This window comes from Pyrus communis, chromosome 7, assembly GCF_963583255.1.
Source record: "Pyrus communis chromosome 7, drPyrComm1.1, whole genome shotgun sequence".
In the NCBI taxonomy this organism is placed as follows: domain Eukaryota; kingdom Viridiplantae; phylum Streptophyta; class Magnoliopsida; order Rosales; family Rosaceae; genus Pyrus; species Pyrus communis.
This window is the reverse complement of record NC_084809.1, coordinates 8,283,629-8,297,630: the sequence shown is the minus strand read 5'-3', so window position 1 is coordinate 8,297,630 and position 14,002 is coordinate 8,283,629. Positions and strand designations below refer to the sequence as shown.

Below are 14,002 nucleotides of genomic sequence, written 5' to 3'. Positions count from 1 at the left end.
TCTTTTGAAAAATAACTCAAATAATAAAAAGAATTTGTGTCAAATCCATGGCTGTTAAACCCTTTTCTAAAACCCTCCATTTTCAATTAGGAGAACAAAGCGGTAAACATGAGCGTCCATCTGTCTCTCCGCCACCGCTCTTTCGCATACCTCAATCGCCGCCTCTCCTCCTCGCCCTTCTCCACCAGCACCATCTCCAAAATCCCCACCCTTTACGAACCCACCGCCGCCCCCACCACCACCCAAAACGACGCCATCCCCACCACAACCCTCCAACTCCTCTCATGGGGCAGAGGCGCCTCCGGTCAGCTCGGCGGCGGCATCGAAGAAATCCGGCTCTACCCAACTCCAGTCGCCAACCTCGTCGTTCCCACCTCATCCTTCACTCTTTCACCAACCCAGGGCCGAATTCAAGCACCCAATTGCTCGAATCAAAAGAACAGTGCCGACAGCGGTGTTGTGGAGGTGGGTATTTCTTGTGGGTTGTTCCACTCATCGCTGTTGGTGGATGGTAAGCTTTGGATTTGGGGTAAAGGCGACGGTGGTCGACTTGGTTTTGGGCATGAGAATTCTCTGTTTCTCCCGACTTTGAACCCCAATTTGGATTCGGTTCGCTTCGTGGCGCTTGGCGGGTTGCATTCAGTGGCGCTCACCGCCACCGGGGAGGTCTATACTTGGTCAGTACAATAGTAAAGATTACACATTTCTAGCAGTTTATCACAGGATGTGTTGCCCTGCATTTCGTTGGTTGCAATCAATTCGGTTTTCTTTGTTGTTTTCAATTTGCACAAATATTTACTGCTTTGATCTTATTGAAAGAGGAAGTATTGTATCGAATTCACGGTTTACCTGTATAGAACATATTGTGGCAATGAGCAGAGTCAGCCCATAACTCGTAAAGTTCGTTTCTTCGCAAGAGTAATCGTTTCTACTCTCAACTATATGCAGTTAAAAGTTCTTTTTTAAGAGTAAAATTGCCCAAAACATTTGCTTGTTATAAGTTGAAAGACCAATTTACTATTTACTTCTCCAACCCGCATGGATTTTATCAAATTCTAACACATTCAATAAGTTTGAAAGAATTATATTGATTTCGTGTGTGCTACAAATCTTTGTGTTCATTGACCATATTGCTCTATCGACTCATGGTTGTCATTAAACATGAAGCTTGCAGGGGTTATGGTGGTTTTGGTGCACTGGGGCATTCTGTTTATACTAGAGAGTTGTTCCCTAGGTTGGTAGAAGGATCGTGGAGTGGGAAAATACGTCATATTTCGACTAGTGGGACGCATACTGGTGCCATCACGGAATCAGGTTTGTTGCAGTTATTTTTTACTGGAGTAAATGTGGTACTGCGTGGATGCAACAAATTAATGGACTCCAATCGCTAGGATAGAAAGAATTTAAACTAGTATGTTGCAGATGGCATGAATTTCAGATTCTCACTCCTCTCTGGCTTTCTGCATTCGTATTCCAGATGAAGATTATGTTTATATGTTTGATTTGTCGTTACATATAATAGGCTATTACTAATTGGATGTAGCTTGTAGGAGAACTTTATACTTGGGGTCGAGATGAAGGGGATGGTAGATTGGGACTTGGTCCTAATCGAGGCCCAAATGAGGGTGGTGGACTCAGCATACCCTCCAAAGTAAAAGCATTACATATGCCTGTGACTGCTGTTTCTTGTGGAGGTTTTTTCACAATGGCACTGACAGAAGATGGGGAACTTTGGAATTGGGGAGGTAAGGTTGCAGCCTCTTATGCGGAAAGTGTTTACTTCTTTCTTATATAAGTGAATTAAATTTATTTACTGTAACTTAACCACATACTGCTAATGCTGAGTAAGTTTTGTATAATTATTGTAGGAAATGGTGTTATTGTTTTCATAGGTTCTCCAAAATATTTGATTCATTAGTGAATGAGTTAATGGAAATTCATTTCAACCTGTAAATTTGACAAATGGAGATAGCCATAAGGAGATAATAAAAGGCTAGATTTAGTTTATTTTAGCAATCCTGAGGCCATTGGAACATCTGTGAGGGAAGCGTTGCTGTTACTGTTAAATTAAGGGGATTAGCTAATTGGCTCTTGATATTATTGCCATCTTTGAGACTTATGACTGACTTTAAATGCTCCACTTTAATGAATTTATTGCGTTTTCTTGTTATTTCCTCAGCAAACTCTAACTATGAGCTTGGAAGGGGCGATAAGGTTGGTGGTTGGACACCAAAACCAGTTCCTAGTCTTGCAGGCATTCGTATTATTCAGATAGAAAGTGGTGGATATCATTCTCTTGCGTTAACCGGTAAATTGACTGCAGCAGCAACTATTATTGTCTTTAGTTCTGGAAAGGTTAAGTCTTATTAATGGTCCTTCTTTCTTGGTGTTTAATTTTCAGATGAAGGTAAAGTACTTTCTTGGGGCCATGGTGGTCATGGTCAGTTGGGCAACTCTTCTTTACAGAGTCAGAAAACACCTACAGTTGTTGAGGCTTTAACTGATGAGCGTGTTATCTATATTGCTTGCGGGGGTTCATCTTCAGCAGCTATAACAGGTAATGATTCGTGCCTTATTGGTACTGTAATCAATTAGGTCTTAGAAATACTTTATTCTGGCGCTCAAATGTGTAAATTCCTTGCATCCTCTAATTTTACATTCTACCAGAGCATTGATCATGAGTCATAAATGTGCTATTGTAGCAAAACAGGTTGGTTTTTTGTTGAAGGTTTAGTCATCCATAGATATTTGTATTTAGGAAACAATTCAAGACTTAAAGATGGTCTGAGAGAGCCTTACAAATTTTAGTTGCATAAATCAGAACATGGATAGGCAGATGTTTTGGCTTTTGGTTCAAACCAGTAAGCGTGAAACTTTTGTACATTCCTGCTGAGTGCCCATCTTTTGTTTCGTAACAGATAAAGGAAAGTTGTTTATGTGGGGATACACCAAAGACTCTCAGCTAGGAGTACCTGGGCTGCCGGAGATCCAACCATCTCCTGTTGAAGTCAAGTTTTTAATGGAGGATGATGGACTGGGAGCCCACAATGTGCTGTCTGTTGCAGTTGGTGCTTCCCATGCCATGTGCTTGGTTTCAAGGTCGGTTTGTCAAAAATTTCACGGTGATGGTTACTAATGTTTTCCTTCTCTCTAACCTATTTAGATTCGCAACAGGGATGAATTGTCCAACTGAGCTAGGAGAAAAATGAAAATCTATGGTTCTGAAGTAAACTGATTTGAGATTATAAAGATCATCGCATGCGAGAAAGATGACGTCTAGTCAAGATATACAAGAAATACGATACACGAAATAAAATGTGAACGCTTGAGTGCAATAAGTTGCTGCCCTTCCTTGCTCTGGCGTAAGAGTGCTACATCGACCGTGTGTTCCAACTCAACTTGCTTAAAATTACTCAAGGAAACCTGCTTCCAAATGCAACAGATCAGAGCCTGTTGCAAGGATATACCGACATTGACAGAACTCAGTTATTGAAAACACATAAGAGCTTCTCAGTCTCTTTAAATTACTGGCAGAGGTGGTAGATATCTTATACATTCTTGTAACGTATGGTGGTTCTTTGTTGTACCAGTTGCTAGACTGGCCCAAATTTTACTACAAATTTTCTTCGGCTGTGATTGTCCGGCAATTATTTTCATGATTTCGTTTCCAATGCAATTTGAAAGTGCATTTTTTCCCCATGATTTCGTCACCAATAGCTTTCGAGTTTCTCTTGCTTATTGTATTTACTTCTTCAATGTTTTCTTGAGGAGAGATTCTGTCTTTATCACCGCTGTATATATCTCTCCATGTAAGTAGGTCATGATTATGTGAAGGTAATTTAGCCAAAATAGTTTCTGAGACTAGCATAACGTCTTACTTTGGTTCCTAAAACTTGAAATTGATAGAAGTAATCCTTGAGTTTGTCTATCGTTAATCGTTTTGTTCATTTTGTGAAATCTCTGTTAGATAAGTATCAGAATGACAAAAATACTCTTAATTTAATAAATAACGGGCCAAATGATTTGATAAATTTTGAGGGTGGTTTTTTCATTTTGGTCCGTATTTAACGAACATTTTTCACTTAATGATCAAAATGATTGACTATAGACAAACTTAGGGACAATTTATTTCGATTTTAAATCTCAATGACCAAAGTGAGGAATTATGCTAATCTCAGATTCTCAGGGACTATTTTGGCTAAAGAGTTGTGTGAAATACACAAGGAGATTTATACCGATGACAACATGGGTGACATTAATGGTGTCAATTGGTATCTCTAAGACTAACGTGTCAAGTAACCATGTTCTTGGAGAGAACATACATGAAATAGCTTTATTGTCACGTAGTGTTCCAATTCAATATTGTAATGATGTACGGAGAAAAATTTCCACATGACATTACAATATTGGATCAGGATGTTACAATAGGAGTGAACCTATTATGTGTAAGTCATAGTTTGGTTGTTGTACCGTGATTTTCACTGCTTTCATGGCCATTTCCATGAAAATTTTAAAACAGCTACTTGCTAAATTTTATTTTTAAAATACATTATTTGGGTAAAATGGACCCAACATTTTCTGCACGTCATCGTACATTCACTTGGCTTTGCTTTCGTCTGCTGATGTTGATTGAGGCTTTCACTTGCCATGGTTGTTTTATAATTTTCATGACATGACAGAGAGAAGGACATCATTTTCCTTGGCTTCAACGCAAACTTCGTTAAAAGCTGGTTTTTCCCCAGCAGAGATATATCTCATGGTCTGGCGAGGTGGCGAGCCATGGTGCAATAAAAATATTATTTGACCAAAAGATTATGAATTTGAGTCGTAAAAACAGTTTATTTGTAAAGCAAAAATAAGATTGCGTACGATATATGTTTCTCTTCCGATCCTCTCAGAGCTGAAAGCCTTATTGATTTGGGATACCCTTTAGAGATATATCTCATGGCCTAGCCATCAACACCACCACCGAAAGCAAACTAATCGATAAGGACCTATCTTTCTTGTCGCCCTTATACGAAGAAAAGGATTATCTTCCCTCTTAATCTCTTCCATTACCTTCCCTCATACTTGAACAATTACGATTGAGCCACGTAAGCATTTTATACTGAACTTTTTATGGGGACAAAAAGACACAAAGCAAAGTGTGAGAGGAGAAAAAGGAAGGGGATGAGAATAAAAGATGATATTCCTACTCCCTTATACCAATTGAGTGGATTCACTAACTTGGGGATAAAAGGCTACCACAACACTTAGATTCAGACATTGATATAAAGAAAATGAGTCACTCACGCGTCATGCGAGACTAACATTAGCATTTCTTATAAACTTGTATTTATTAATGCAAAAACACCATTGACGGGGTACTGCAACACGACTAGCTGGGCGATCAGAACTCTCACAAGGGAATGGGCCATACTGTATTTGGTTGCTATGCGGCTCATCTTGGTCAGGTGCTTTCTCCAACTCCACTCTACGCGTAATAGATTGTTGACTAAATACCTTAAACAAACTAATGTTTAAGGTAAGTAGCCAATGATAACTAACAAAAGTTGCGTAGGCATATATGTAGACTTGATCTTTGCCCGAGACGAAAAGAAAATAAAAAATTCTGAATCCGTCATTAACACGTGACAACGAGATCGTTGGCGTACCTCGTGGAGCAGTGAATTAATGTTGGGTTTTGTATTGGACCTCTGGCCTCTAGGTGACGTGCATGCATGGATATGTGATATGTGGATCACAAAGGAGCTGCTTTGGCATGCCGAGATCCGTTTGGTGCGTGACAAACTTCAATTATGCACTTGGCTTGGCTGCCTCACACCTCTCACGACAAACATTTAAGAATATTATTATTAGCCCCATTAATATTTGTATTTATATTTCCCCCCTCCCTTGCATGCATGATTCCTTGGGTGTCTTTTCACAATAATCTTGAAAATATATCCATGGCATGTCAATGGTAAAAAAAGTACGTTTGCCACGTCACGTCACATCACGTCATCAATCCGTTATGGGTTATAAATATATTATATCACATATTATTTTCTTTCATGTTTTGTCTTCGTCGATAAAGCGTGAGAATTCATGCATAAAATATTTTTTAATATTTAAAAAATAAGTATTAACATGTTAAAATGCGAAAGTTAATGTATCAGCCCTAATAATCAATCGAATTTTTGGGTGCACACGGGGAAGATCCTCTCCAATCCCAATAGTTTGAGTTTAAGAATTCAACGATCTGAACCGTTGAAAGTTGATATAACGACTACAATTATTATAATTTTTAGAGAGATCTCTTATTTGTAACCGTTGGATCAAATTTTAACGGTCTGAATTGTTGGATCCTTGAGCTCAAATTTATATAGATCCAAAGAGGATTTGGGTTCGCACATGGGAGGCGCTCGACGACAAATGTAAAAATAAAAGGCACGTCAAACTAAATTTTAAATTTAAATTTCATGCACGATAATTATTTAGTAAAAGTAAAACGAACATAATATTTTCCTTTTACTATTTACAAATATGAACACAAATCGCAAAACAAATGTGGAAAATACAAATCTGTAAATATATGAGTAATGTTATTCATACCATATTTTTGTACCACATTTTTATACCACCTTAAGTGACATTTAATGTGAACAGTCACATCATTTGAATTATTCAGATTTTTAAATTTAGTCCATTATTTAATAAACTAATAATTAAGAAACACTAGTTAATTAAATGATGATTGTGGTATACGAGGATTCTTTCTCCTTTATTTCCTTAGATTGTGCAAATTTTTCAAATGATATGGATGTCCACATTATATGCCACCTAAGATAGTATAAAAATATAGTATAAAAACATAGTATGAATAACATTACTTTAAATGTATTTAGACTAAAACGAATTAATAATGTTAATAAGTTGCTCAAACCTCCCTAATTATAGTAGCTAAATCATTAGTTCTCCACATTAGCCGTAGTTAAACACCGAGCACTGCGACGCCGGCCGCGACAGATCCGTTCCTGCGTTGGCCGGGCACGCCTCCATCCCCACCGGCGGCACCATGCAGTTGTAACTTAAGCACAACGACACCGTATCGGGCAACATCGACCCGGGCTCCACCGCGAACCGGGAAATGTAATTGTGTTGCAGGTACAACGTTTTGGTGATCCCCACGCACACGCTCTTAACGTACGCCCTCGGTACCGTCCCGATTAGACGGTTGTTATTCAAATACAAGCTCTCAACACCCGCGAGGATCGGCGACAGCTCACCCGTTATGACGTTGTGGCTCAAATCCACGATCGAACCCTCGCCGTACGATGGCGGCTGGGACAGTGCTGGCGGGACCCACCCGGAGAGATTGTTCCGTTGCAACAGGAGGGACTGGAGGTTCATGCGGAACAGAGTTTGAGGAAGGGGCCCACCGAAACGGTTGGACCCGAGATCTAGGTGGACTAAATCGGCGAGCGAGTCGAAGACGGAGCCGATGGGGCCTGACATGTCGTTTTCCGAGAGCGACACGTAGCGGAGCGTCGTCGGGAGAGAAGGCGGCAACGGGCCGGTGAGGCCGTTGCGTTTTAAGTCCAGGTGAAGGAGCTGGGACGACACGTCGTAGGGGACCTCGCCGGAGAGGGAATTGGAGGCGAGGATGAGGACCTTGAGCTTGGGTAAACGGGTGAGACCCGGCGGAATTGGTCCGGCGAGGCGGTTGTAGCTGAGGTCGAGGGTGTGGAGGTTGGGGAGGAGAGAGAGGGACTGAGGAATCGGACCGGTGAGGCGGTTGTTGGTGAGGGAGATGACTCGGAGGCTGGCGAGCCGGTCTAGCTGGAAGGGAATAGGACCGGTGACGATTCCGGGGAAGAGAATGAGCTGAGTCAACTCGGTGAGGTCGGCGATGGAGGGCGGGAGCGACCCAGCGAGACCAGGAGAGTCGGAAAGGCCGGTGCCGAGGGTGAGGGTGGTGACGCGGCCGGAGGCGCACGTGAGGCCGGTGAATGTGGAGCAGGGGTCGGGGGCGGAGAAGTTCCAGGTGGAGAAGAACGCGGCGGGGGAGCCGCGGCGGGAGGGAACGTCGGTGAAGGAGTTTTTGATGGCGATCAGGGCGCGGAGATCGACGGTGGAGATTTTGTGAGTTTGTTGGACGGAAGGAGTGAGGAGGAGTGAGAGGAGTAGTAGCGAGAGTGGGAGTGAGGAGTGAGAGTGTGGTTTGGCCATGAGTGACAAAAAAAGACCGCCGAGGGTTAAAATTGGTGCGGGTTCATGTAATATATGGTGGGAGTGTGAGATGATATAATATAACCGTTGGGTGGCGTAATTATATGGTATGGCCCCAACGCTATTTATTTGGGTCACCTTCTCGACTTGTATTTTTTCGTATTTTTGTTTTTGGCCAACTTCTTGACTTGATTTATTTTCACTTAGTAATACAGTTTAGTTATACTTATTTTCACTATAAGATTTTAGGTTCGATTTACAGACAAACTTTGAAGTAGCCACATTAGTTTGAGTCAAGAGTAGATATGAAGATAATCATGTAAAAACGTGATGTTCTAATATGAAAAATGGAAAATGATATGACTTATATTTCAAGTACTTCAAATTTTACTTTAATCAAAAGATACACTACACATACTTACATTATGAGGATCAAAAACGCTAATACTATGTAACAATTTGACCGTCGCACCTCCATAACAATCACGTATACGGAGATCCAGCAATTTAGATACTATCCATTTCGTTGTATTAGATCACCCAAATGGATATCATGAAAAATAATGCTAAAAAAGAAGCAACATTTTTCCCACATTCCAATCAATAGTTATATCCTTCAACCGCTAACCATTGGTCACCATCAAAATCTCTACTAATTACTAACACTTATTATCAACCAAAACCCTATGAAATTACCAGTTTAACTCTCTAATTAAAACAGAATATGAATAAGAAATATGGGGCAGAAATATAATTTCATACAACCAAATTTTGTTTTTTGTTTTTTTTTCAAAACCTCACTTACATGTAATCCTAACATATATTTAATTAAAAAAATAAAAAAATAATGCCCACTACCGCATTCTCTATCACTATTTTCCTCTCTCCTTCTATTTCAAAAAAAAAAAAAAAAAAAAAATCTCACACATGCTAGTATACATTAAGATAATATCTAGAGATATTAGTTAATTACTGACTCTTTTTTTTTTTTTTTTTGATGATGAAATTAGTTAATGATTGACTAAACCTAGTTAAATCACCTACTTGCACAAATTCCACACATCTGGAGACTTGGTTTACTGAATGGCGAATGATGACAAAAGCTTAACAGAACCAGAGATAAGGTAATAAACTCATCACTGCTGCCCAATTGGGTTATAAATTAATAGGATGTCTTTAGATTCAAAAGCATGCATGTTCTAATACTCAAATACTTAAAAAGAGGGGAACGTATGCAGTTTTACAACGAGATTGTTTCCACGAGTCGAACTTGTGACATTTCGGTCACAAGTAGCAACATTTCCGTTACATCAAGGCATACATGACAAAATATATAAGTAATTGCAACGGAAACTGCCTGATAGTTTCTCTTTACTTGCAAATCACAAATTGTAGTCTGATACTTACATAAAAGCAACATGTTTGCGTTATGCACAAACATGTCAGATTGTGAGTTCTTTGCAATGAAGGACGACTTCTTACACGCAAAGATTCATTTATTTTTACTTACAAATCACAACATGACACGTACATAAAAGTAATTTACATACGCATGCGAAACAGTGAGTCTTTGCAATAAAGAATAACTCTCGACGGTCTATTCTTAATATTTTGGTACATACATATGTAGTATGGATGACGCATTGTTTATGAGCATTAAAAAAAAGGCACTGGATATAGATATAGAGAGAGATCCAGAGACAGAGGTGAGATGGAGCTTCGTGACGCCACTGCTAGAAAGATGCTCCACTAGTTACTAATTTAATCAGTCAACATTTAAAGGTGAGGACAATAATAGTAAATACAGATGCTGCGAAAATGATACAAGATCAAAAAAATAAATAAATATATATATGTAGAAGAAAGGAAGTGTTTACAAGAAAGAGCCAGAGCAGTGTACCAGCTCTCTCGTATTCTCGCACTCAAATTTGAATCTCTCTTTTCGTAAATTAAAATACTTCTGGTTGGTTAATTCTGGGTTTTAGAAAATGCAGACGACCCATGCCAAATTGGCAATGGTCCAAAAGGCTTTACGAAATGGGAATGTGAGTGAGAGACTGGAGTGAGCATTGAGTGAGTAGGTTCAGTACGTGGGTTTAAAAGGCTGCAAAGATGTTGTCTATAGAGCATGCGGAATGCCCCAAAATACACACACACACACACACATATATATATATATATATATTTATTTATTTATTTATTTTTTTGTTCGAAAAGAGAACATTCATTGATTAAAAAAATAAGTACAAACAACAAAAGGCGAAAGCAAAAAGTGAGCAACAACCCAAAACATTTAGAGAGCCCCAACCAAGCTTATGCCTAGCATAAGAAACAAAGCAACAAAAGGAAACCCTAATCTCCAACACACGAGAGCAGCCTGCCGCACCCATGATACTTGCACAAAATCTCAAATCACACACGAACCATAAGATTAATTTTGAAACACCGAACCAAATCGAACGCTCGAGATTCAAAAAGTTGCCATCAAACACCTGCAAAGAGAACCAGAGAACCAAAAAAAAAAAAAAAAAGGGAGGGTCGGGGTGTGTAAAACACCCTTGCTACGATGCAAATCGATCCACGCTTCGCCCAAAATACATCTATATATGAAGAAGGATTTGGAAGCTGCTTTGGTCTACCTCGCTAGATTTATTAAGTACAGGAATTCGGTGCTTGTGGAATCTAGCTACCACGGCTAGTTATATATACGAAGACCTACAGATGTTTCGGTTAAAAAAAGTATGATTATGAGACAGGGGTTCAACATCAGGGCAAAAGGATAGAGAAAACATAAGAAGACTTGAACAGAGACTTTAAGAAAAGACATGGAGTACTTGGAGCTAATGAAAAATTTAGCTCAAAATTGCTTGTCTTTCAAAGTAGAAGTCACGTAATGTTATTAATCCACTCATATTATGATACGTGTATTCATTTATTAATATTCTATTTTCTGTCAATTGTGTCGTCCACCCATGTTATCACACATGATTTAGTAAAAACACATGAAGAAGTGGCCGCCATAGTACAAAAATTCCTTTCATAACAAGCTTACGAAGCCAGCTGACAGTAAAACATATGGAATTTTCCCTCAAATTTGAGATGGAAAATGGGTTTTGGACCTTGAAACAGAGAAAGAATTACATGAAACGGGTTCATGTACAAGGCCGTGGGGAGGAGAGGCTTACACATTATCTTGTATTGGTGGTCATGGTGAACAAAAACCCGTCATATACAAGTCTTTCTCCATGAGATGGTGTACGTCTTAAAGAGGGATATACGAATAATATAGGCTTTATCTTCTTGGTCACTTTAAAGGATTTTGGGCCTACGTTTTATCCTGCTGTAGTCTTGAAGTGAGGAAAACCTTGGGCTAGGCCTAACTGTATATATTTCAGCAGCCTTCAGATGCTTGGATGCTGGAGGGAATGAGAAGTATAGATAGCTAAAACTGCATAGGGTGAGTCTTTCTTCATGGAAATCATCAGAGAGTTTCGAAACCGAGATGGTTTGCCTCTTTCCTTAATGACCAACATGAGACATCTAAGGCAATGCTTTTACTTTCTAAACGTTAATCAACACAAATATGGCAGATAACTATAGTTGCAGATTCCATGACATCTGCTGGTTTTGGGCTCCGATCATCATCAAACCTATGATCGAACAAACAAACTGACATTTATTTGTGCTACAAATCCTTCCCTAGCATAGGTTAGCAGTAGCACAAGCACACTAAACATTCTTCTCAAGCTCCGACATATCTGACTAGACAACATTCCGTAAACACATTCTGCCATAACTTTCTCATATTAGAATCCTCTTAGTTTGTTTTCAACCCTAATCCACTCAAAACCAATAGAAGTTTGCACATCTAGTACCGGAATCAATCCGCTAAGCAGCTGTAACTACACCATCTAAGCCTATTGCAACAATCAACCCAAACAAGGATGCAAAAATCAGTAGAATGCAGGCAATTTAAACACGTGGTAATATGATAAAACAAACTTAAAAAACAAATCACATCGTGCGTCAAACAGCACAAACTTTAAACTTTCCCCAAGATTATAAAGGTCAGGACAAAATGCAGAAAAAGCTTACGAATCCTCGGGAGCTGGCTGGTTAACCCCAACCTTCTCCAACAACTTACTCAAACATGCAGGCGGACAAACTTGATATTTCACTTTTCCAGAAGGTGAGAGAAATACGTCAGCCAATTCAAGCTTCTCTGGGGTGAGACCTGTGCTGTCCATGGTTTTACTGAGCACCTTCAGCGCTAGCTCGACTCCCTCTTCCCTAGTCATATCATCCTTGTAATCCTGCTTAAGCATTGACTGCGCAGCTTGGTTGTTAGCCCCAATCACAGCAGCTTTCCAGCCAGCATAGTTTCCGCTCGGATCACTCATGTAAAGCTGGAAACCTTAATTCTTGTCCCAACCAGCGAACAAAAACGAAACACCAAATGGCCGGAGACCACCAAACTGCGTGTACCCCTGCTTGGTATCACAAAGAGTTTGAACAAGCTGCTCCACAGGCATCGGTTCCTGATATGCAAACTGTTGTATTTGGCTCATACATTTGTGAGTAATTATGAGTCGTGTTGACAACAATTGAAGACCATGTGAATGCTACAAGGAAATGGCAGCAACCGTGACTTTGTGTTTGCTTGCATGCAATTGTGCATGTTTTCTCTTCTATGCATCAAATGGCAAATGGAGAAAAAGTTGTACTCTATAGGCTAGGTATAGACTTTGGTGCATGCTAGGTAGGCTAGGTGATGATTATGTCATGTGAACTTAAGACTTTTTGGTCTTGGTTGTTGGCATGGTTGCTAGCGTATGCCCATAACTAGATGCAATATTTGTGCATTTAGTATGCTGGGAAAGTGGGAAGGTAAGCATCATAGAAGCATCCAAGGGGGAGAGCATCCGGCTCTCCCATGGGAGGAAGGGTTGAACATGGGTTGAGAGAAAATCAAGAGAGCTAGAGTGAAAAGTATTATAGTGAAAGAACTCTTGGGGTAGAGTGAGGCTCTTGGGAAAACTTTGTGAGTGGATGTACAAGGGATTTGAGCTTGGGTTATGTCGATTTAACTCATGTGTAACTTGTACTGTTATTCTCATAGTGAAGAGCAATATCTCTCTAGAGACGTAGGCAGGTTTTTGCCGAATCTCGTAAATTTCTTGGTGTCTTTATTTCTTGTATTTTATTATGTTCAACTGTGGGTCTGTATCTTGGTGAGGTAATCTAAATTTTATTTCCGCACTAACGGACCGAGGCGTAGCGTTGAGCTTGGACCCGAGCGGTGTTTATCAGAATGTTGGCATCGGACATTATGCCAGCCACAGCACAAGCGACATGGTTATCTATCTTGTACATTTTCTCAGTGGAAGTTGAGGATTGGAGGAGTTTGGATGTGACTTTCTTCTCACCAACCAAGACAACCCCGTCTTTCGACAGTATACCGATTGCGGTACCCGCATTCCCAATGGCCTCCATTGCGTACTCAACTTGGTAGAGACGGCCCTCAGGGGAAAAGATTGTTGTCCGGCTATCATATCTCCAAGACATCTTTGATTACAACTGGGAAGCAAATATCGAAATTTATAGCAAGAACACCCGAAAATCGGATTCAAAAAGGAAGAACAAGGGAAACCCAGAAATCAAAATATGAATACAATTTGGGCAAGGTCTTCTTCTTCAATGTAACATACGAAATTACTAAATAGCATCCATTGGGCAGCATACATATTTGAAATACTAAGAACATCAGAACCCAGATAAAAAAAATTACAAC

The 14,002-nt window shown here is 39.9% G+C and overlaps 2 protein-coding genes and 1 pseudogene across 2 annotated transcripts; 1 reads left to right on the top strand and 2 right to left on the bottom strand.

The window, feature by feature from the left end:
* The first annotated feature begins 79 nt into the window (after positions 1-79).
* On the top strand, positions 80-3,656 carry LOC137740403 (RCC1 domain-containing protein RUG3, mitochondrial-like). The gene is made up of 7 exons (XM_068480281.1): positions 80-677; positions 1,175-1,314; positions 1,551-1,745; positions 2,180-2,308; positions 2,402-2,557; positions 2,919-3,099; positions 3,175-3,656. The coding sequence occupies exons 1-7, from the start codon at positions 109-111 to the stop codon at positions 3,191-3,193; spliced, it is 1,389 nt and encodes a 462-aa protein (XP_068336382.1). The 5' UTR covers positions 80-108; the 3' UTR covers positions 3,194-3,656.
* Positions 3,657-6,811: 3,155 nt separating this feature from the next.
* Positions 6,812-8,522, bottom strand: LOC137740381 (DNA damage-repair/toleration protein DRT100-like). Its single transcript, XM_068480257.1, has one exon. The coding sequence runs from the start codon at positions 8,209-8,211 to the stop codon at positions 6,964-6,966; it is 1,248 nt and encodes a 415-aa protein (XP_068336358.1). The 5' UTR covers positions 8,212-8,522; the 3' UTR covers positions 6,812-6,963.
* A 3,724-nt stretch (positions 8,523-12,246) lies between these two features.
* Positions 12,247-13,776, bottom strand: LOC137738738 (proteasome subunit alpha type-4-like; annotated as a pseudogene).
* Between the last annotated feature and the right edge of the window lie 226 nt (positions 13,777-14,002).

What these genes read in the sequence shown, in the direction of transcription:
- LOC137740403 (XM_068480281.1), top strand. Translation starts at nt 109, where the DNA reads ATGAGCGTCCATCTGTCTCTCCGCCACCGCTCTTTCGCATACCTCAAT. An exon ending in ACCGGGGAGGTCTATACTTG is followed by an intron (nt 678 to 1,174) that starts GTCAGTACAATA and finishes TGAAGCTTGCAG; the next exon opens with GGGTTATGGTGGTTTTGGTG. An exon ending in TCATTCTCTTGCGTTAACCG is followed by an intron (nt 2,309 to 2,401) that starts GTAAATTGACTG and finishes TTTAATTTTCAG; the next exon opens with ATGAAGGTAAAGTACTTTCT.
- LOC137740381 (XM_068480257.1), bottom strand. Translation starts at nt 8,211, where the DNA reads ATGGCCAAACCACACTCTCACTCCTCACTCCCACTCTCGCTACTACTC.